The sequence below is a fragment of the Leptonychotes weddellii genome, chromosome 10 (genome assembly GCF_054177405.1).
Source record: "Leptonychotes weddellii isolate Sample4059 chromosome 10, ASM5417740v2, whole genome shotgun sequence".
NCBI lineage: Eukaryota > Metazoa > Chordata > Mammalia > Carnivora > Phocidae > Leptonychotes > Leptonychotes weddellii.
In genome coordinates, this window is record NC_138378.1 from 39,104,905 (window position 1) to 39,128,217 (window position 23,313).

The 23,313-nt window shown below is 44.7% G+C and overlaps 1 protein-coding gene across 1 annotated transcript in view; it reads left to right on the forward strand.

The window, feature by feature from the left end:
- The window catches only part of LOC102748142 (sodium/potassium/calcium exchanger 3), a 124,590-nt gene that overhangs the window by 80,301 nt on the left and 20,976 nt on the right, over positions 1–23,313 (forward strand). Inside the window, exons 6-12 of the mRNA XM_081831983.1 lie at positions 578–631; positions 5,758–5,891; positions 7,649–7,809; positions 8,588–8,858; positions 15,885–16,051; positions 17,173–17,287; positions 18,923–19,035. Of these exons, the coding sequence (XP_081688109.1) occupies positions 578–631; positions 5,758–5,891; positions 7,649–7,809; positions 8,588–8,858; positions 15,885–16,051; positions 17,173–17,287; positions 18,923–19,035 (1,015 nt within the window). The remainder of the gene's footprint in view (positions 1–577; positions 632–5,757; positions 5,892–7,648; positions 7,810–8,587; positions 8,859–15,884; positions 16,052–17,172; positions 17,288–18,922; positions 19,036–23,313) is intronic.

Below are 23,313 nucleotides of genomic sequence, written 5' to 3' on the forward strand. Positions count from 1 at the left end.
CTTTTCTTTCTCCCTCCCCCTCCATCTTCCTCCCTCTCCCTCGCTTTCTCCCTTCCTATCTCCCTCTCTCCCTCTCTCCCTCCCTCTTCCCCCTGCCTTCATCTCTCAATCTCCTCCTTCCCTCCTCTCCCTCCCCCCTCCCCCTCCCTCTCTCTCTGTGCCTTGCTCCTCCTATCCAGCAATCTCTGGGTCACCCCTGTGAATTCCTCTAGTTTGCCCTTTGTAAATATATATGAATAGTTTTACTGAACGATTAAACTGTGGATGGATTCATAAATACAGGCTTATAATCAGCAATATTATGGTAGACTTGTGCTCTCACAGAACTTTTGGGTGAGTGAATAATGGAAGGGAAGGAGCATTTTCCTTTTAGGTAGAAAAGGAAAATAAAGCCCCTTGAAAGCTGTGTCTACAGACCAGGAAACACTTGTAACCAGTCTGCACATGTGCCTTGTCCTCGCCCTGCTTGCCAGGTGTAGCTGCCCTTCATGTGGCGTGGATGTTTAGAGATCAACTGGTGTGTTGCACATCTGCCTGTGGTGACTTTCTGTAACTAGCCATTCTTGGTTTTACCCAGGTGGGAGTCTTTAGTCCTCGTGCTGATGTATCTCATCTATATCGTCATCATGAAGTAAGTAAAATGTTTTCTCAGTTTTCTTTCCCAAAACTCTTTCCTACATTGAGAATGATGGGATAATGTGGAAAGAGGAATGGGGGCAGGGCAGGTAGTGGGCTGGCTTTCAGTGCTGACGATCACAGACTCCTGGGTTCCCTCAGCAACCTGCTGTGCAGCACTGTAAGTTCTGATACGAAGCAACAGCAAAGACCCTTCGAAACCTCATGTGATAACAGAATCAAAGCTTTACGTGTTTAATTGGAGAAATCTCTCAAACCTTTGTACCCTCTTTAATACCTGGCAACCAAGCTTTGGGCTGTTTTCACTCTCTTTCATAACAGTAAAGGAGGTAAAATTCACTAAGTCATGCTTCTATATAGGGTGATAAAGATGGGACCAGAGCTAATTAAGAGATGACTAAAACCATGGATCGAATACCTGCAGACTTGCATTATTCATAACATATTCATCACCTACCATTGTGTAACAAATGAGCCCGAAATGTAGTGTCTTAAAACTACAAGCATGTGTTATCTCGTTACAGCTTCTGAGTCAGGCATCCAGGAGCACATAACCAGAGAGTTCTAGCTCGGGGTCTTCCTTGAGATCGTAGTTAAGAGGTTGCCAGGGTGGCTGTCACCTACTTAACTGGGGCTGCAAAATGACCCACTTGTGCTGTTGCCGAGCTGATGCTGGCTGTTGGCTGGAGCCCTCAGTTCCTCAGCATGTGGGCCTCTCCTTAGGGCTGGTTGAGTGTCTCCACAGCACGGGAGCAAGTGAGTCAAGATAGAGAGCAAGAAGGACCCCCAGTGCCTTTTCTAATCTGGTCTCACAAGTCACATGCTGTCACTTCTGCCATATTCTGTTAATTAGAAGTAAGTCTAGCCCACATTCGAGGGATCTGCTTCACCATTTGAAGGGAGGAGTGTCAAAGAATTTGTGGACATATTTGAAAACCACCACTTCATAGGTTCTTTCCCCCGCCCCTAGAGTCTGGGAGGCTTACTGTTTGTATCAAGAATTTTATTAGCTGGTATTTCCCATACTCTAAGGCAAAAAGTAAGCACCATGGCTGTGAACCTGCTGGTTCATCTTTTTGCCAAGTACCATTGAGATGAGGAGCTCATAAATAATGTAGAGCCATTCCGTGCTGCAGCGGCTGGACCCCATGGGAGCTGTTTCTTTCATTCCAAATTAACCCGTACTTTCCCCAGCATTTGTGACTACCTTCTCAGGGGGCAAGAAAGTACCACACAGTCAGAAATTGCCAGTTAGACACATCAGGTAGCAGTCTGGAATTTGACATGTCAAATTGTCTTTGCTGTTAATGACAAAAAATAATTCTGGCCACTAGTGTCCGAGAGACCTTTTCTGAGAAATCAGCATGGCCATCGGCAAACATTGCACCAACAGTAAAGGTAGGAGCTGGTTCAGCTGATGGCCACTGTGGCTGTAAGCAGTCTGTGGCCAGTCCACTCAGTATGGCATCCAGCCTTCACCTCAGGAGCTGTCCAGTGGTCAGTGTGGACTTGTTACTGGAAGAGGGTATTTCTAGAGTATCCTGGTGTGGGGTTACCATGGGATGACTGATGAAGAAATCAGGTGCTTTTACTACTACTCACCTTCCATGTAAAAATACCAATTGATGGGCTCCCATGAAAACCAGAGTTGGCCCAAAGGCCTTCCAGAGTTTCTAGACTCCTAAGGAAAAGTCTTTGAAGGCATCTTGCTCCTCCTTCTCTCAAATAGCAAAACCATTAGGGAATCAGTGCCACTATAGGAAGGTCTCAATAATACATACATCTTCTTTCAGTGTGTTTTAAATTTGATTATTTCACCTTTTTTTTTTTTGTAATATGTTGAGGCCCTAAGTTTGAGGTCCCCAAAAGTCAGGAGTCCTTTTCTTCCCCTTTGAAAGGGTGAATCGGTCAATTATTCCAGAAGAATTGACTGAGTGCTCTATACTCAACACTGGTCTTCGGTTTTGAATCCGAATTTAGAGGAGAGCATGTCCCATAGTGCATTCACTGGGGGCTTCACAGAATAAGGAGGGCTTACACCAGAGTTGGTCCAAAGGGAAGGAAGGTTGAGGAATTTTGCTAGTATGCATCTTGTGACCACTGCACCCCTCTACCAAGCCATCATAAAGCCCATGAGTTGCTGGCAGGGCATGTGGATATTAAGATAACACGGTGAATAATTTCTCTCCTCTCTCCCAAACTGTGCCCAATGTGAAAGCTAATGAGGTGTGTTTCTGCTGATGCCTCAACTTTCCCAGCCTTCCAGCTGTTCAAACCAGCAGGATACAAATAAAACAGGGAATGGCAGCTACTGTGCTCACAGAATTTTCTGCATAAATTCTGGTCCTAAGTTCTAAATTGAAATCTCTACTCTTTAGCCATCCCTGTCCACAATCAGAGGCTTTAATCATGGGGTTTTATAAAATCTGATTTATAAAATTGCATGCTTCACAATAAAATAGCTTCAGGGTGCAAGCACAAAATTTAAAACATTCAATTAAAAATATAAAACTGAGTAGCAGCAGTTAAAACCCGCATATTTTAGAGTCGTCAGCTGCCTCCTGGGTGGATGACTTTAAACATTCTGTCTGAAGGTCAAAAAGCAATTTCAGTTTGGCCAAGTAGATAGAAATCTTAAGGGAACATGCATGAGGCTTACCTGGCCTTGGTGAGGATTGATTTCTGTACATCTGGGTCCCTTCTTTGGGAGTTAGTCCCCAGGTTAGGCAGTGTAGTCTGGTGGTTGAGATCAAGAGTTGCACGTTCAGCCCTGCCTGGTCACACCTCACAGTCTGCCACTTGCCAGCAGTAAGACCTTGGGCCCAGTTATTCTGCCATTTTGAATCTCTGTTTCCTCTCTTAAAAACAGGGTTCCTAACGCCTCCTACCACAAAGGTTGTAAGCATGAAATGGGACAGCATAGTTAAATTACTAACCAGTATCTGATTTCAAGAAAGGTCTCATAATAAGACTAGACATAGTGTTATTACCTTGTTATCCAAATCCAAATAAATGTGTAACGCACGGTTGTACTTTCAAGGCAAAGCTTCATGCAAGTCGGTATTTCTATGGGGAAATGGATTTTGAGTCAAGATGACAGAAATTCTGCCTCTCCCCCATAGCTCTATCAGTAAGGCAAGACATTCTTCTTCAGTCTAGAAAGTGGGGCGACTTTTTCATTAAGAAGATTTGAATATTTACAAAAGCCAGCAGAATGGTATGACAGCCCCCCACGCTCATCATCAGCCTGACAGCCAGAAGCCCACACCCCTATCCATTTCTTTCCCTCCATGTGGTGTGAAGCCCCAGAGAGCATGCCAATTCATCTATAAAAACCTCAGGATACGCCTCTAAAAGGACTCACCTTTCACATAACCACCACATGATTATCGCACCCAAGATTAATGCTATTTCTTCAATATAATTAAATATCAAATTGATGTTCAAACTTTCAGTGATCTCATGAATGCCATCTTTTACAGCTTTCTTTTAATCTCCTAAATATTTTTAAAATCAGAATCCAAATACCACTCATTATCATTGGTTGCTCCAACTTTTAATCTATGAATCCCCCCTCTGGTTTTCTTTTTCCTTGCAATTTATTCTTTGATGAAGTTGGATTATTAGCTACACAGTTTCCTGCAGTTTGGAAATTGTTGATTACATCCTGTGCTGTGGTGCGGCCTGTTCCTTTGACCTCCATATTTCCTGTATGCCAGCCATCAGTCCAGTTCAGGGTAGACTGTGTCCCAAGTGGTGGTGAGTTCTGCCACCAACAGGCACATTAATGTCTCTTGTCTCTCTGTCTGTGATGTTGGCAGTCATCGATGCACAAGATCTGGCTCCATTATTTCTTTAGGGTTGCAAAATAATGATGTTCTGGTTCCGTTCTCCCTCTCGGTATTAAGCCTGAGAGTGCCCCAGACTGCCCCAGGACTGGCCTGCCCACTTCCCTTCTCACAGAAATCACCATCACTTTTGACTACTTTTCTGTTCTCCCTCATGCCATGGAGGATGAACTGTAAGCTCCCAGGGAGTACAGGAAGGGGCTGTCCAACCACAGAAGGTCCCTCCATCTGTACCATGATGGCCCACCCACCCAGAGCTGCTCTGACTGAAGAACAGGCATTGGTTACAGTAAAGAAGACTCCAGAGAGTCTGTAGCAGTAAAGGGGATGTGGAAGAGAAGCCTGTGGGGGGAAATGCAGCTTGAGTGGCCTACCAGCTGGCCATTTAGAGCTGCCATGACTGGCTGCGGTTCCTCTGGGAGGCCAGAGATCAAGCTGGGGAACACCTCAATGGGTTATCCCATGGCCAATAAGCCACCGAGGTCTTTAGGTGTTCGAGTGGTGCAAAAGGCAGCAGTGGCTTCCAAAGCCCTGGAAACTCTACCTGGCTGACTTTCCCCAAGAGTTTTCTAGGATTCCTCTTTGGGGGTCTTCCAGTATTAAAGATAAAGGGACCAGAACATTTAGCTGCCAAAAACATGCTAGGAATTTATATAGGCTTCTTCCCTTCCAACACACATGTAAGAAGGGCTACACGATGTTTTCACCCAGCTATTCTGGACAATCATAGCCCAGAATTGTTTCCTAAAGCCAATAGCCCACTGGACCTGGAATTATGGCCCAGCATGTACAGAAATTTACAGGACCCCAAGCTATGATCTTAAAAAACCAAACACAGAGACCTAGAGTGCCAGCCAGCCTGTAGCCTGCAGACCATGATGCACTGTGACACCTGCTCCTTCCCCCGCCCAGCAGGCCCCTAACAGCAAAGGTCCTGGAGCCATGACCTTGCCCATCCTGCTGAGTCTCATCATGGCCCTTCCATGCATGAACTGCGGGCAAGGGAACTCCATCCCGGGATGCCGCCACTGACCTTGAGAAGTTGCAAAGAAAGCAGTGTGTCTCTATTTACTTATGTGGTGTTGGTTTTATTTTCACTTACCATATATCCTGAAATCGGAAAAGAGGACAGATTGCATTTTTCTATGGGGACATGGAAGACAGAATAATAATAATGATAACTTGAGGCACGGGGTCCCTCACAATGCACCTAGACTGAGAGCTGCAGGGCACACACAGCTGATGGGCTCCTTCTGCTTGTTACTTTGTTCAGATATAACGCTTGCATCCATCAGTGCTTCGAAAGGAGGACAAAAGGTGCTGGAAACATGGTCAACGGCTTGGCCAACAATGCTGAAATTGACGACAGCAGCAACTGCGACGCAACTGTGGTGCTACTCAAGAAAGGTACCTATGGACAACCTGGGTCCTCGGAGGGAGCACTGGGAGGCTGCCTGGCTGCCCACCGTCCAGGCCACCCCTGGGGTGCCGCGGCTGGCCTGGCGGGAGGTTGCCTGCACCAGAGGAGACCAAGGGAGAGAAGCCTCCAGGCCTCCCTGCCTCCCTTTGGCTACATCCTGGGGCAGTCATACCTGGTGATGAGCCACCTGGGAAAGCTTCGTGGAAGTTCTCGGCAAAACGTTTGCTGGCAGTGACATGGGGGATTTAGGACAGGATGTTAAAGGAGACAAGAGCAGGGGTCTTGAGGTATTGACTCTGCCATATTTTGGCTGTGTTACCATGAAGCAAATTAATGGAACCTCTGTGAGCTCAATTTTCTCTTCTGCAAAATGGGGATAATTATTGTAATGAGTAAAGGAGATAAAGTATGTAAAATACCCCATTAATGATGGTTGCTGTTAGTATATTATTATATCCACATTCATTTTCAGGCTACATTACCTCCGTTTCCAAGCTGCAGAATAACATAGAAAATTACCACCTCCCTTTTTTTTTCAAAGTAGTTCTTATATTCAATAGATTCTCATTAAGCAGTTGATACACTAAGAGAACTAAGATAGTGCTCCCTAACAAAGAATATTCTTTCTCAGAGGAACACAGAAAATTATCATTTACTTTGCCTTAGAATGTGTTTGGTTTTTCAGTTGCTTTTAACCTTCTCTAAAAATGTCTGGGTTTATTTCTTCTTGGTCTCATATGGTTGCTTTGCAGGAAAAACACAAAAGAAATTTGAAAATCTATAGGTTATTCAAATCTGAGTTTGAAATCTGAGGTAATTATTAGAATGTGAAAATCGATTATTTGATACATTTTTCTAAGTATGTTTAACAAAAGACTTGAGTATTCAGTGCCATCCCATATAAGGATTTCCTTGAATCTCTTCTCTTTTGGATAGTTTATAACCATAAAAGGAATACTCTTAGGGAACCAAAAAGAGCTACCTCATATTACTCAGTGTTTCCAGAGATCATTTCATGGTTTAGTGGCTTGGAAAACAGGGGTGACCACCAGGAGAGCGTGTGGCCAGGTACCTGTGAGCTGTGTGCTCATATCACATTTTTGTAGAGAGGGGCCTTAGACCTTATTTATCAGGCCTTCCAGCAAATGTTGTGTAATAATTTGGGCCACTCTGGACCTTGGGCCTCTGTCATGTGGCCAGTTCACCTACCTGCCCCTTTGTCAGCCTTACTCATAGGCTGGGCTGCAGCAATGTGTGCTTTTCCCCACTAAGCCCTCCACTTGGCACTAAAGTCATTTCTGCAGCTTTTAACAGCTCAGAACTTTGAACGTTGTTGACATTTGAAAGGCATAAAGGGTTACTAAAATTATTGGGGTTTTTCCTGTGCCCCAGGTCTGAGTGGTGGGAAAAAAAAACCTTTGAGGACACAGAGGAATTCTCTTAGGTTATCACTCTTTCTTACCATGCCAGTGAATGATGCTTATATTGTTTCAAGTCATTTCAAAAGAGCTATCAATGAGCTTCATGGAAAGAAGAGTTTGACTCTTCTCCATATTTTGTGCACTACAACCCTCCTTGGGTGGGTGGGTGGGTGGATGGATGGATGGATGGATGGATGGATAAATGAGTAAACAGGAAAGTGGGAGAGAGAGGTGAGGGAGGAATGGAGAGAAGACTAAATAAATATCTCTTTTCTGCTCGTAACCTCAATGTTATCCTTATTTTGTGTTTTTTATTTCCCTAGCCAATTTCCACCGCAAAGCGTCAGTGATTATGGTAGACGAGCTGCTGTCAGCCTACCCTCACCAGCTTTCTTTCTCTGAGGCTGGACTTCGAATCATGATCACCAGCCACTTTCCCCCCAAGACCCGACTCTCCATGGCCAGTCGCATGTTGATCAATGAGGTATCTGGGAAAGCACACTCCATTGCCACTGAACAGTGATGGGAGACTTTGGGAAGGGGAGAAAGTTTCTTGGTCTGAGAATAGAAATACCAAGCTCAACATGTAACACAATAATATCCCTCAGCTATTTCCCAGCATCTTTGTTCATGGGGCCAGCTGTGCATCCTGGTTCTTGCTCTTCCCTCCATGTGTTGGAAGACATGATCAGGCTCCCAGTTATATAGAAAAACTCTCCTGTCCCCTTCTACCTACCTTTTTCTTCTCATCTTCCATTTGGGTGAAGCCCTCTGATGTGAACTTGCACAGAAGTACTTGCTAAATCAAGGTTGCCTTACCTTTAAAGTAATGCAGTCTCTGACGTGAATTTTCCTGTGTATCCCTTTTTCTGGAGTGGCAGCCTTATTGATACACTAGTCCAGACACATTTGTGTGGCTTTCTCACCTATGGTCCAAGGGATTCCTACAGTCTGGAGAAGAAAGATAATACTGCAGTGCACAGGGAATCAAAAACACTGGTAGAAAAGAAGGGTGCCTCTGAGACATAGGAAGTTTCCTCTAAAGGGATTTGCAAGCTCCAGTGGGTCATAAAAGGTTAATCCTTCCTCCCGGAAGGATGTTGTCTGAGTTGCTTATTACTTTGAGGAATCCCTTAAGACTTCTCTGCAGAATCTCCTGGAAGAATCATTTTTGTCAGCTGCCTGAAAAAGATCCCGGTGTTCTGGGTGTAAGGATCTAGAGTCCCCCTGACTGTGGTAAGAATGTGCCTTTCTCTTTCCAGAGACAAAGACTGATAAACAGTAGGGCCTATGCCAATGGAGAATCCGAGGTGGCCATCAAAATCCCAATTAAGCACACCGTGGAGAACGGGACAGGGCCCAGCAGTGCCCCAGACAGAGGCGTGAATGGGACTCGGAGGGATGATGTTGTGGCCGAGGCTGGTAACGAGACAGAGAATGAGAATGAGGACAATGAGAACAACGAGAATGACGAAGAGGAAGAGGAGGATGAGGATGATGACGAAGGACCGTACACGCCATTCGACCTCCCCTGTAAGAGGTCCTATGTCTAGACTGGGGTTGGGAGCTATTTTGAGGCCACTGAGTAGATGCCCTTGACTTTGGTGATCTTTTTGACATTCAATTCAAAGAACTATCTCTATATGAACATAGAAGTATTTATATTAACTTCTACAGTGGGCAAGACTCTGTTTTAGAGGGTCCAGAGATGAACAAGATGGGAACACATGATCACTGGTTGAAATGTGGGTTCTTTGACCAAATGTATAATTTGTTGGCACTTTGTGAAGGAAGACCCTTAGCTTAGCTTAGCTGTTCTGTGGGACCTTTTGGTGCTAAGGAGGAAATGCACTTGACGCATGTTGGGAAGGCAGCTTGGTGCTCAAGGGAAGAGACACTTCACCCATCTTCACCCATCCCATTACATTTGGCCAGAGGAGCTGTCCTGCCAAGGCCACCCTAGGGGGAAACATGCAGACTTCCCAGTTGGCCTTTGTTTTCCTGCTCACTTCTTGCCCTTTACCCCCCACACCCCATTCAGTTTTCTCCTCTCCTATAACCTGCTTGTTTCCAGGACAGACACCACAGGAGATAGACCTGGGCAAAAAGCATCCTGGCCCCAGCTAAGTCTCACACAGTGAGGCTGGCCAAGGCCATCTCCCTGGTATCTTGAAGGGGAAGCACAGGCATGTATAGTTTTCAGGACCCCAGCCACCAAAGCAGTGTCCTCCCCTGACTGCTACCCAACAATGACTTGGCCATTGCAGAGACCTTGTCCCCTGACCCCACCCATTAGTGGAATGGGTAGACCAAGTCCAAAGACTTCTGCCTATTTGCTAGACCTTCCAGAAGTTTCCGGCTGCTTTAGGAAAGCACCCTGGTCAAGTGTGAGAGGCTTAATTAATAAGTGTGTGACTTCTCAAGGATGTTTAAAATTACAGGAGACCTGTGAGTTCTGGGGAAGTATTACTTGACCCACTTGAAAGGTCATTTAATGATAGGATGTGGGTGTGGAGTGCCAGAGTTCTGTGTTAATTTCAGATGTAAGGCCTTTCTGTGTTCCAGGGGATAGCAAAGTAAAACTAGGATCAGAACTGCTCCTGTGTCCCCTCAGGGCCCCTCAGATCTCAACCTCATCAAGTGCTTCCCAAAACTAACTAGAGAATATCCGCTCAGATCCTATACCCCAAAGTCCCAAACCACCCAGCCAGAGTTAAATCATTACTTGTTAGAAGCTTATCTGGATAGAAAAAAAGCATGCTGGCTCTTTATCCATTTTGCCATCTTTGACTCTATTTCTTGGCAACCTTCTTCCCTATCAACAAGACAAAAACATTTCAGGATTAAGCAACCAGGCTCTCTGTATCCCCCTTACGAACTTTTGTGTTCATTTTCTACTGCTGTAGAACAAATTACTGCAAATTGAGCGGATTAAAACAACACCCGTTGATTAGCCCCCAGTTCTGTAGGTCAGAAGTCCAGCACAGCCTGGCTGGGTTTCAGAGGCTCCAAAGACCATATGAGAGTGTAGACAGGGCTGTAGACCTTCCCAGAGGCCCTCGGGAGAATCACTACCAAACACTTGCAGATTATTGGCAAAATCCAGTTCCCTGTGGTTGGACGGCTCAGTCCTGTTTCCTTGCTGCCTGTCAGCGGGGGGCTGCTCACTGCTCCTGGAGGCCTGCATTCTTCAATCAGCAATGGTGCTTTGGGTCCTTCTCACACTTCTGGTCTCTTGGGTTTCCACTTGTGCTTCTGAGTGCGTAACCTCCCCATGAGGAGGTCTGTTGTGCCACACAGCAGAGCAGTCGTGGAACGGTAGCTCAGCCTCCTCTTCACAGGTTCTGAGAATCGGGCACAGACTCTTGGGGGCCCACATCTAAAATTCTGCCTAGGCTGGCCTTTGCTTTCAGAGCTCACCACTGGCAGCCCATAACCAAGCTCCAAAAACGCCTATTTTGCTAAAGTCCTTCACTGATGAAAGAAACTCTCGGACCAGGTGAAGAGTCTGTAAGGGGCAAGTGTTGGCCTCCCAGAAGCCCCGAAGCCCCATGTACACCCCTCCAGGCAGACGACCAAAGACGTGTGTGTGACACCAGACAACTCCTCTGACTCCCACCAGATCTCATTACTTAGTGGGACAAAGGGGCCCCTTTCAGGTCACTTCCTTTTTCTCACCTGAATGGGATAAACGCCAGACCTAACTGTGAAGTTTCAAGCTATCTTGTAACTGTTGCTCACCTCCCCTCCACAACTCTGTGGTTAGCTGCAGATGAGGCGGCCCCAGGGCTCCCAGCCGCATCATCTTGTCTCCTTGTGTGCTAAGAGATATGGCTGCAGGTGTGGGCTCAGAAACCCCCTGCCCAGGCACCCTGCCTCCTTTGGAGTGTCAGGCACGAGAGGAGAAAGGATGCTCTGCGTGGTCCTGCCAGTCCTGGGGGTCTCTGCTTCATTCCAGCGCCCCGAGCTGCCGAGAAAGGCGGTGGAACCCCAAGTTCTTCTAGACCAGCCCTGTCACCTGGGCATCCTTGATAAAATGCAGGCTCTGATTCAGGAAGTCTGGTGGGGCGCCCCAGATTCTGCATGTATCACAAGCCCCCAGGTGACACTGGTGCTGGTTGTTGGCGGGCCACACCTGAGGCAGTGGGGGTGTAGCACCCTGGAGTCACACCAGTGATCTTCACCGTTCTCCTGAGCCTTAGGGGAGCCTCATTCGGAGCCAGGTGCTGCCTCTGAACTGGAGAGCGGGTTTGTCCAGTTATGATCCTCTGTTCCCTCCCACCACCAAAGCCAAACCCCATTCTGGGACTCAGGAACTTCCATCTGAGGCTCGCGGGCTGTGTGTCCAACAAGCACCCCCTAGGGCAGGCAGACCCCTCACAGCACTGAGCCAGCCAGCAGAGGCCACTCAAGGAGCGGGAAGGACCCAGTCCCAGTGGGAGCCCCACATCCGGTTCCTCTGCACTAAGTTCCTTTGGCCTGAAAAAGCTTTGCGCACATGATGAGGACATTTTTCCCTCTCGTGGTAACCTTGCAGGGCCATGGCTCTCTGTATTTCTGTCACTTAGCTGTAGGGCTCTCTTCTCTCCAGGACTTGACTATAGTGAGTATAAGTAACGAATAAGTAATTATGTGGAAGTATGTAAATATAGGCATTTATAGGATGTATGTATGTGTATACACATATATTGTGCATGCATCTATGTGCACATACATGTACATATATGAATAAAAGTGTGTGCATATATGCAGTGTGCACGTGTATGGTTATCATCTTTACATTAACATGTTTATTCATACAGTGTATACATTTTTATATTGAGTTGTATCCTTTTATGGTTTATGCACAGATATTAACATATCTGTGTTTTTATATGTGCATATAATGTACGTATGGGGTAAAATTCATATAATATATATTTGAATATACACCTGTGCATAGTATGTGTGTATGCACATATATATACATATAAATTGCACATGTATTCTTATCTCTTGCATGAAGAAAGCCTTACTATTGACTGACAGAAATAGAAATGTTTACATGTGGGCACGCCTGGGTGGCTCAGTCAGTTAAGCGTCCAACTCTTGATTTCGACTCAGGTCATGATCTCAGGGTCGTGAGATCGAGCCCTGCATCAGGCTCCATGCTGGGCATGGATAAGATTCTCTCTCTCTCCCCCTCCCTCTCTCCATCTCCCTTCCCCCTGCTTGAACTCTTTCTCTCTCCCTCTAAAAAAAAAAAAGAAAAGGAAGAAATGTTTGCATGTGTACATAGGCAAACATACTTCCACAGAAAAAGACTGAAAAGAAGTATACCAAAATATGAGTGTGTTTCTCCTAGATGGACTTCTTTTTTATTTTTTCTACATTTTTCATTCTAAAACACTACATTTTTATTGCCTATATAGTTAGAACAAATTGATATATTTAACTCTAGGTCCATAAGAATGAGCAATAATCTTTTCTTCTCAATAAAAGTAAGCTTCTTTAAAAATTCAGTAAGGAGTACAACTTAAGAACAGGTCCTTTGCTTTTCAGAGCCAAGGCACACTCAAAGGGGTACTGTACTGTAACGCTCAGAGTCCCCACTGCATGTCCCAGCTGCTGGCTGCCTTCCAGGAAATCACATAATCACGGGTACATCAGGTTCATGCACAGGGAGTTCGGTTTTCTCAGCTCACTGCTCTGTCCTCAGTACCCAGAGCAGGACCTGGCACAGACTGGCGGGGTCGGGGGGGAGGACCTTCAATGAATATTTGTTAAATGAAGGATTAAACCTATCCCCTGGGGGGCCAGAGGGGGGCTCTGTTTGGACCACTAGCAATGGAAGAAAAGATGGGAAAATGTCCAGAAATACTGTTGACTCAAAGAGGAAAGGAAACCATTTTACCCCTTTATTCAGAAACTGAAATTTAAGGCAGCTAGAATGTGCACATATATTAACATCCCTGTGTTTCCATGTGCATATAATATATGTAGAGGCTAAATCTACATAGTATATATGTAAATTATATGCACCTATGCATAGTATAAGTTGTACATATATTCTTAGCCCTGTATGAAGAAAGCCTTACTGTTGACTAACAGAAATAGAAACATTTACATGGGGATGTAGGTAAACACACTTTCAGGGGAAAAAAGACTGAAAAGAACACACCAAAACATAAGTATGTTCCTTATCTAACCCCTGCTCCTCAAAATCACTTAAATAAAAGCACGTTTCTGTATCGCTTGGTTTGCTCAAGGAGTTATATTTGTTACATTACATTTAAAGTTACCTTCCAGATGATACCGATTAAATTTCTACTGTAAGTTTGTTGTTACAGTGGAGCTGTAACTTAGAGAAAGCATCTATATCATGAAATGGAGAGAACTGTTTTCTAGATATAAGGTCCCTCAGGGTCAAGTCAGAATTTTCTAAAGCAGCCGAGAAAAAACTCAAAATTCACTTGTGCCAAATGTACTGCTTGCATTACCTTTGTACTCAGTATCATTTTCTAAGCTGCCACAGTCTCAAGTTCCGATTTCATTTTTTTTTTAATTTTCTGAGGAATTACAAAAAGCCAGATTGCAGTCATTTCTCTTCCCATTTGTGTCTTTGTAACTTTGACTGGGTGTGTGTTTTGAAGCTGGACCAGTCTCTCTGTGTGAGGGCATCAGGAAGACTGCAAGGCCAGTGAGGGGGTCCCCAGAGCCCCAGGTGGATAAATGACATCACCACATTACAGGATTTAGGAGCACGAAGAATTCCAGGATGCCTTTGGGATCCAAGGGTCTGACGATACGCTGGAGTCCACAGCATCTGGAAGCCCCTCATGAAAAACCTCTGACAGCTTTCTTGCTTTGAAATCCAGCCAAACAGTCTCAATGTTGTCATCATCTGTTCCCAGCTCCATATCTGCATAGCAGCTAATTGGAAAAGTGCTAGATACTGGCATAAAATTATGAAATAAATTTCATTTAACATTTTATTAATCACAGTTCAAAGTGTAATTTAAAAAATACCTCCTTCACTCTGGTGGGAATATAAAATGGGATGATCATTTTGGAAAACTGCTCGACAGTTTCTTGCAAAGTTAAATAAACACCCACCCTGTGACTCAGCAATTCTACTCCTGGGTCTTCGCCCAAGAGAAAAAAAAAAACATGCCCACAAAACAAAGTGTACAAGAATGCTCATAGCCCCTTTAGTTGTAATACCTGAAAATTGGCAACAACTCAAATTCCCGTCCACAGGAGAATGGATAAATTGTGTATTCGTAGGATGGAAAACTACACAGCAATTAAGAATGAATTCCTGACACACGAATGGATCTCAAAAAACATGTTCACTAAAGGAACGTAATTGACTAAAAGACACGAATGGCATGTGATTTTAGTCAATTATGTTCCTTTAGTCAACATGTTTTTTGAGTGTACAAGAATGCTCATAGCCCCTTTAGTTGTAATACCTGAAAACTGGCAACAACTCAAACAGCTTTCCACCAGCAACAAAACCTGGTGTACAAAACCAAGCAGAATAAAAAGTTATCCACCGCTCACCTGCTAGTTAGGCACCCAAATGACAGATGAGGCACTTCTGAGGATACAGGGCTGGGAGGCTGGTTGGTGCATGGGGCCAGGTGGGACAGGATGAGGAAGATTCTCAGACACAAAGGGTGGGGAGTGTGGGGGGGGTGCAGGTGAAGGTCGGGGAGGGGAGCTGGAAGACCACCAGTTGGCCTGGGGTCTGTTCTCCCCATGGGTAGATAAAATCTTGCCGGATTATAAGGTGTCAGTGGTCACAGCGCCATCTAGTGGAATTGCTCAACATTGTCAACTCACGAAATCCTGAAAGATGATTTGAAAGCTCTCAAGGTGGGGTTTGTATCTCAAGCTGATGTGAACTTGCAAATTAGTCATTGATTTCTGGCTCTCTAAATACCTGCTGCCACGGACGAGGTGATGGACTGGCTAGTGATGACCTGATCCTATCATCTCTGTGTTGCCTGAGGGCCATGTTTCAGAGATATCCATAAATGCTTATTTTGGTGACTTTGTTGCCATGAGTTCCTTGTAACCTCAGATTTGACAAACCTATCAATTCTCCTTTAGCCTTTATTACCATCCTGCTTAATTGCTAACACCTCTGGTAAGAAATATGTATCGTATACACTCTCTGCTTCAATAAAGAACATCTCTGCCTTCCAGAAAGTTCCTCGAGCCTCTTTCTAGTCAACCTTCCACCCTCTACCACCATAGATTAGTTTTTCCTGTTAACCACCTTCAAATAAAGAAAATCACATGGCATGTATCCTCAGAAGGGCCTCATCTGTCATTTGGGTGCCTAACTAGCAGGTGAGCGGTGGATAACTGTTTTTATTCTGCTTGGTTTTGTACGCCAGGTTTTGTTGGTGGTGGAAAGCTGTTTGTGTTTTTTATGAAAAGAACAACATAATAAGGCTGATTTCACAGGTCATCAATTAGGATGTAAATGTCTGAGGCAAGTAGCATGGAGGGCTGGTAAAACAGAGAAATGAAACTAATTTTTGTTTTTGTCTTTTTTTCTTTTCCCAGCTGGAAAACTGGAAACAGTGAAGTGGGCGTTCACCTGGCCACTGAGTTTTGTTTTATACTTCACTGTACCCAACTGCAACAAACCCCGCTGGGAAAAATGGTTTATGGTGACATTTGCTTCTTCCACATTGTGGATAGCAGCCTTCTCCTACATGATGGTGTGGATGGTGAGTGTACGGAGGACCCCACAGCATTGCTAGACCTCTTTAGAGAGAAAAATATGCTCAGTCAGAGGGGAATAGGAAGTGGGGTTTCAGCCCAGTAACTGTATCAGTCAGCAAATGCCTCAATAAGCTGCATAACAAACCACCCCTAAACTCAGTGGTTTAGAATCACAAGAAGTTCCCTCTTGCTCACATATCTGCAGGTTGAGCATGGTTTGACTAATCTTAGCTGGCACTGACTGAGCGGTTCTGCTTCAAGCCACAGCATGGTTATGTGTGATTCAGGCAGCAGATGGGTTTCATGCCTACCCCTTATGTTTGCTCATTTTCCTTGGACCCGTGGCTACCTGGGGAATGCTCTTCTCATGGCAGATTGTTGGAATAATAGAAGGCCAGTGGAAACATGCTGTGCCTCCTAGGGCCTTGGCCTGTGACTCTGCCCAATATCAATGGAGTGGGGGAAATATACCCCACCTGCTCTAGCGTGGCAAAGCCACAGGGCAAAGAGCATGAAGGAAAAATGGGAGGAATTGGGGAGTAATAATCCTAGCTGTCATTGTCACTTCCTCTAACTGAGTCACAGTTTTGTCAACCAGAAAATAAGGTCATTGGACCAGGTGACCACTCAAGGGTCCTTTCTGAAGCTAAAACAAGGATTCAAGGACTGGCATTGGTTGTGGGGTTATGGCTCAAAAGAGCCTCTGCCCAAAAGCCATTTTAGGAAACACAATCATCCAGAATGCATTGCCCATTTATGACCCTACTTTTCCATTCTGTATTTCCCGGGACCATCCTAAGTTCAAATATTCTGTCCCAAAATCACCTTTTCCCAGAAACTGTTTCTCCTCTCTCAGTCCTCCTGCCTCACCTGAAAGGAACATGTATAAAATGCCAATCTTTGGTTGGAAAACATGGACTCCATAATTGCACCCTGGTCCCCAGACCTGCAGTCCTGGTCTGCTCTGCGAGATGTTCTTTGCCCTCTACATTGACAACGAGAGCAGACATTGCCCCCTGAGCAGACCGCCCAGATTGTAGCCTTTTGTGCTTCTTGGGCAGAGGATCCACTGATGTGTCGGGTTGGCATCAGCCCCCAACTCACCACCTCTTCCTGCTTCTTCCAGGTCACAATCATTGGATACACACTGGGGATTCCTGATGTCATCATGGGGATTACCTTCCTGGCAGCTGGAACCAGTGTGCCCGATTGCATGGCCAGCCTCATCGTCGCCAGACAAGGTGGGACCTCCAGTTAGATGGTGACAGGGATGGGGGAGGGGGGAAGGCCTATGGGTGAGGGGAGCTTTGGGGGATCCACATGGCAATTACCAGGGTGATGGGTGACTTCAGTGCTGTGTTGGTCAAAAAGCTAACTGGCATCAAAAGAACAGGGAAACAAGCCAGAAGATCTACCCTTAAGAAAGGCAGAGATGGGGGCGCCTGGGTGGCTCAGATGGTTAAGCGTCTGCCTTCGGCTCAGGTCATGATCCCAGGGTCCTGGGATCGAGCCCCGCATCAGGCTCCCTGCTTGGCGGGGAGCCTGCTTCTCCCTCTCCCTCTACTGTTCCCCCTGCTTGTGCTCGCTCACTCTATCAAATAAATAAATAAAAAATCTAAAAAAAAAAAAAAAAAAAAGAAAGGCAGAGACATTTTCTAGGTAGCATGCAGAGGCCCTTCTGGAGAAGTAATAATGTAATGATAGCTAATCTTTGCTGAGTGCCACACACTGAGCAAAGCAGTTTAGGTACGTTATCTAATTTAAACAACTCTGTGGGGTGGGGAAAATCAGACCCCCATTCTATGGGTAGGGAAACCAAGGCTTAGAAAAGACAGACCCCATAGCCTAAGGTCTACCCAGCTGCAGTACCCCAACAGTGGTGGTTACCACAGGTCAGTCCTCAGTGTATGGCACAGCCTCCCCTCCTTCAAATCCAAGCTCACAGATGGACACCCCTTCCAGATGGCCATGCCCTTTGCTAGCACCCACTCTAATTTATATGCCTGATTTGTGCTAGATTGCATTTGTTTTCAACAAACACAATGTGTAACTACAACACTTAGCATAGTGTCCCCTAGAAGTCCTCACGAAATTCTACTGGTTATATTATTTTTCTTAATAGTGCTCAATTATTTAGAAAAAGAATTGAAGACAGTGTAGAGCAGTTGGGCGATGGTACTAAAATATATCAGTTTCACGGTGAGCTCATGAAAGGCTTAATAGAACTGTCAAGTTTATTCCTTTCTAGAAGGAAGTTTCAAAGAAGAAGAAGAAGGTAGCGGGAGGGGAAGAATGAAGCGGGGGAAATCGGAGGGGTAGACGAACCATGAGAGACTATGGACTCTGAAAAACAAACAGGGTTCTAGAGGGGAGGGGGGTGGGGGGATGGGTTAGTCTGGTGGTGGGTATTGAGGAGGGCACGTTCTGCATGGAGCACTGGGTGTTATGCACAAACAATGAATCATGGAACACTTCATCTAAAATTAATGATGTAATGTATGGGGATTAACATAAGAATAAAAAATAAATAAATAAATAGAAGGAAGTTTCAGAATTTGGGGAACTATATTTGGTTTTTGGAATCATTCACATTTCGCCAGTGATCATGTTTGAAGGTCAGCAGACCTTCTGAAGGTCAGAATGTGCGTTTCGTTCTAGTCTGTTCTGTTCTTTTCCATTCCTTTCTACTGAAAATACATATTCTGTTGAAAATACAGGTGGTAGCTTGGGAGGGAACCACCTTAGCAAATGAGCCAACAGACCTGCCAGCTAAGTCTCTGGCTGTCAGACCAAAGGGTTGGGAGAGTGCCTTGGGGAGCCCCTGTACTATCCTGAGATCAACCTCCCTCATTCAAGTTGACCTCTTGTCCTTGCAGGCATGGGAGACATGGCCGTGTCCAACTCTATTGGGAGCAACGTGTTTGATATCCTCATCGGCCTTGGTCTCCCATGGGCCCTGCAGACTCTGGCTGTGGATTATGGATCCTACGTAAGTGGGTTTCCCCTGTGATTTCTCTTTAAATCTTGGGCTCTGCAGACTCTGTTTTCAGGGCAAAGGAGATGAGAAAATACTAATGCTGGGAGGCAAACAAACTCTTCCTCATCAAAGTCCTTCCAAAACCAGGCTTGCGGGAACATTCAGGACTCAAGTACAGGGTTGGCAAACTTCTTCTGGGAAGGGCCAGATAGTAACACTTTAGGCTTTGTGGGCCAGATGGTCTCTGTCACAACAACCCACCTCCGCAGCTGTAGCCTGAAAGCAGCCATAGACAATGTGCAAATGAGTGAGCATGGCTGTTTCAATACAACCTTATGTATAGAAACTGAAATTTGAATTCCATATAATTTTTACATGTCATGATCTATGGTATAGGATTCTTTTCATTCTTTTCAACCATGGAAAAATACAAAAATCATTCTTAACTCATGGGCCACGCAAAAATAGGAGGCTGACCAGATTTGGCCCATGGGCCATCCTCTGCCACCCCCTGTCTAGTGTGTTTGCTTTGTGGGAAAAATAATTTCATTCATGGAGGAAGGGACACAAAATACAAGATGACCCCCCTACCAGGGGTCTGGCGACAGACCCCATGAAGATGGCCTCCATGCTTTTTCTCAAGGCTAAGCTGATTGTGACTTCAGGTAGATTTACAGGTGAGTGACACGGAGGGTCTAGCTCTCTTTCCCAATTTGTTAAAATGTTTGCCCTCCGCTAATGGCAGCTCTGTCCCAGACACTCACTATCCAAGGACTGAGGAAGAAATTGCAGTTGGAGATTTTTGCCTAGACATGGGAATAAAAGAGTAACATGCCTCCAGATTTGTTAGACCCAACTCACTGCTGGTGTTTCTCCAGATGTGCTGCCGAGCATTACCTTAGCCTATCTGCACAATTTGTTGTTAAGCAATGCTATATCCTATAGAAAATACTGTGGCTCATTTTATCAGATGACGGTTGTCTTCCAAGCTGCTTGACAAATGGCTGTTTCAACCAGGGAAGGTATCCAGACAGTTGCAATGAAATTGAAATCCATGCAGACAGTCCACGTGTTTTTGGTTCATCTGAAGTTACCCACTGCCTGAGAAATTTCACCAGAGGGTAAAGATAAGCACAAGAAGATGGAAAGAAGCAGAATATATTCTAAGGAGTGAAGATCTCTGCTCTGTTGTCAGTGAAATTGGGTAATGACATGGTGAGAGAGGCCACATTCCCTGGGGGGGAAGCTGCTTTCAGGAGGTAACTATGACATGAAATCTGAATAACTAGAGAGAACCAGCCAGGGGGATATTGGGGCAGTGTGGAGCATTCCAGGCAGAAGGAACAGCCAGTGCAAAGTCCCTGAGGCAGAGATGCACTTGGCATGTTGGAGAGACAGAAGCAAGTCCAGTGTAAGTGGAGTAGAGTGAGCATAGGGGAGGGTCCCATGGTTTGACAGGCAGTTAGGAGGCTAGGCAGGGACAGATCATGTGGGTACTCATCAGACAATAAAAAAATGATGATATTCAAACTTACATAACAATATAGATTTAGAAAATGATGTTTTTTATGACTTTTATGAGAGATTCAGCAGCATGAGTTTTAATCCTGCCCTAAGGTATAAGGACCCCTTAGCCTTGGCTAACTGTAATGTAAACAGATATCCACCAGGAAGGCCAGTTCTTCAATAGCCCCCAACAGTGCACTCTAAACCTCATCCCTCCTAGACTAATTGCTGTCTCAGACATTGCAGAGAGCCAGGCCAGTGCCCCTCAGAGTCATTGTCCCTGAAGGTGATCTCCTTCAGAGGCAGACTACTCTGCCTCAGAGGCACACATTCACTCTCCCATTGGAAATGATGTCCCTTCTTCCAGGTGTGTCTCATTCAGAATTCCTCTCTGGACCCTCCCCATCACCACCATCAAATGGGGCCTCTCTCCATAGCCTTTCTTTCTATCTCACTCATGGCCCTTGTCCTAAATCTTGAATTTGTTTCATCTTCTTAAGTGATGCATATAAGAGAGACACTGAAGAAATGCCCTCCATGTTGGCCACTGAAAGGACATCATCCATTAGGTGGTCACAGGGTTCCAGATAATGTTCCGAAGGATTTTATGAGTGACGTTGTTGTCAGTCAGGCACTTATGAAGGGACTCACATCAACCAAATTCACAGGAGTTTGATGTCTGTGCTAGAATGGCAATAGATGGTAGTAAGATATACAAGTGCCAGATAAAAAGCATACTTATTCTGGACAATTTGTGCTCCATTTTCCTGGAGAAAGATCTTAATGCGGGAGTTATTTTGTTTTTCAGGTTTTGTTTAGTTTTTTTGTTTGTTTTTTCTTTTTTTTAATTGAAGTGTTAGTTGACACAAAATGCTAGTTTGAGGTGTACAGCATAGTGATTCCACAAGTCTCTGTGTTATGCTGTGCTCACCACAAGTGTAGCTGCCCTCTGTGACCCTACAACACTATTACAATACCACTGACTGTTCCCTATGCTGTGCCTTTCATCCCCATGGCTTTTTCATTCCACACTGGAGCCTGTACCTCCCACAGGTGGGAGGTATTTGGGGAGCCCCATGACCACCCATTGCTTTTGGAGCACAAAACAACATCATCCGTCAGTAACATAAAGAATATTCCAAGGGTCACATTCTTGGAGATTGGCTGAAGGTAAGTCATGGTTCTAGGCTCCCCTAAAAGCATGCAACGTTTAAGTCACCAGACCTGCTGCATTAACACATTCTGCGTAGAAGATCAAATTAGAATTTATATGTTAGAATAAGTACCACTGCTACTATATCACAAACCCCCAAATTTCCCTGGGGTAGCCCAGCAAAGCTTTATTTCTTGCCCCAAATCCATTGCAGATATTTCCATTCTGGCAGCTCTCATGGATCTCCAAACAGAAACTCAGGGACTAGGGCTTATTTCATTCTGTGGTTCTATCCTCTTGGAGTCCTTCTCCAATAGACACACAGAAAGCAGAGAAAGCAAGGGCATGGAAGATTATGTAGATCTTTTTTTGACAAGAACTGAAGGTGATGTGCGTCCTGCCTGCTCCCACCCATTGTTCAGATGAGTCAAATGTTCCCACCAAGAGGCAAGAAGGATCCAGGACACTTGTTTAGCTATTTTAGGAGAGGAGATGCAGGTGTCAGTGGACATTAGCAGCCTCTAAAGTCTGGGGCATCAGGTTGAGAGTGGGAGCCAACAAGAGGGTTTGCTGGATAACCTTTTACTGGAGCTGTTGAATTGTTGTTGTCTGAAGCATGAACCCATATCGTAGGGTTCTCTCCCTGCCACGACAACCATCCTGGGGCACACTGGCCAATCCTACCTCTTTGAGCTCCTTTTTTCTGGGTCATATGTGGACCCTTCCTCTCCCAGTTAATATACCTTTCCTGTACTTAAGTTGAGAACAATATTATTGATTGTATTGAATTCCTCTCATTAAAGTCACTGCTTCCTTAAAATACAAGTTCACCTTGATTCTGTTTTGCCATTCCTCAAATAATTTCTTGGGTTTTCTACAGTCAAGTCATCTTAACTTGACTTTGTTATTCTTTTTTTCTGATTATAGAAATAGCTCATGGTCTTTATCGAAAATTAGAGAAACTCTAATTAGAGAACACTCTGGAGCAGTGCCTGCCCAATAGAACTTTATATAATGATGGAAGTGTTCTATATTGTACTGTCAAATACAGTAGCCACTAGCTCCATGAGACTTTTTAAGAGCTTGAAATGTGGTTGGTTCAAGTGAAGACCTGGATTTTTAATTTCATTTTAATTAATTTCAATTTATGTAGCCACATATGGCTTATGGCTGCCCATGTGACTCTGCAGATTCAGAGGATACAATAAAAAACATGCATAGTTCAATCCGTAAATATCAATTGCTAATATTTTAGCATATTTTTCTTTCCACTTTGGTTCACATAGCTGAGACTTCACTGTAAAATTGCTTTTTTTTACTCCTTATGATAGCAAACACATTTTCCTTAAAATCTTATAGAAACATCATCTTTAAAGACAACCTCATATTCTAGTTACACCAAAATTTACTTAACCATGCTGCTGCTGTTAGACACGTACTGCTTCAAGATTTTCACGGTTATAAATAATGATGCAACATACATCTTTGTATATTGATCTTATTGATTTTAGAGATCTACAAAAATTCTACATAAAACTGTATTTGCATTTGAGGTTATTTTCCTAGAGCTGGAGTTGTTACATAGAATATGAACACTTTGAAGCTCTTTACACATGCCTAATTATTTTTCC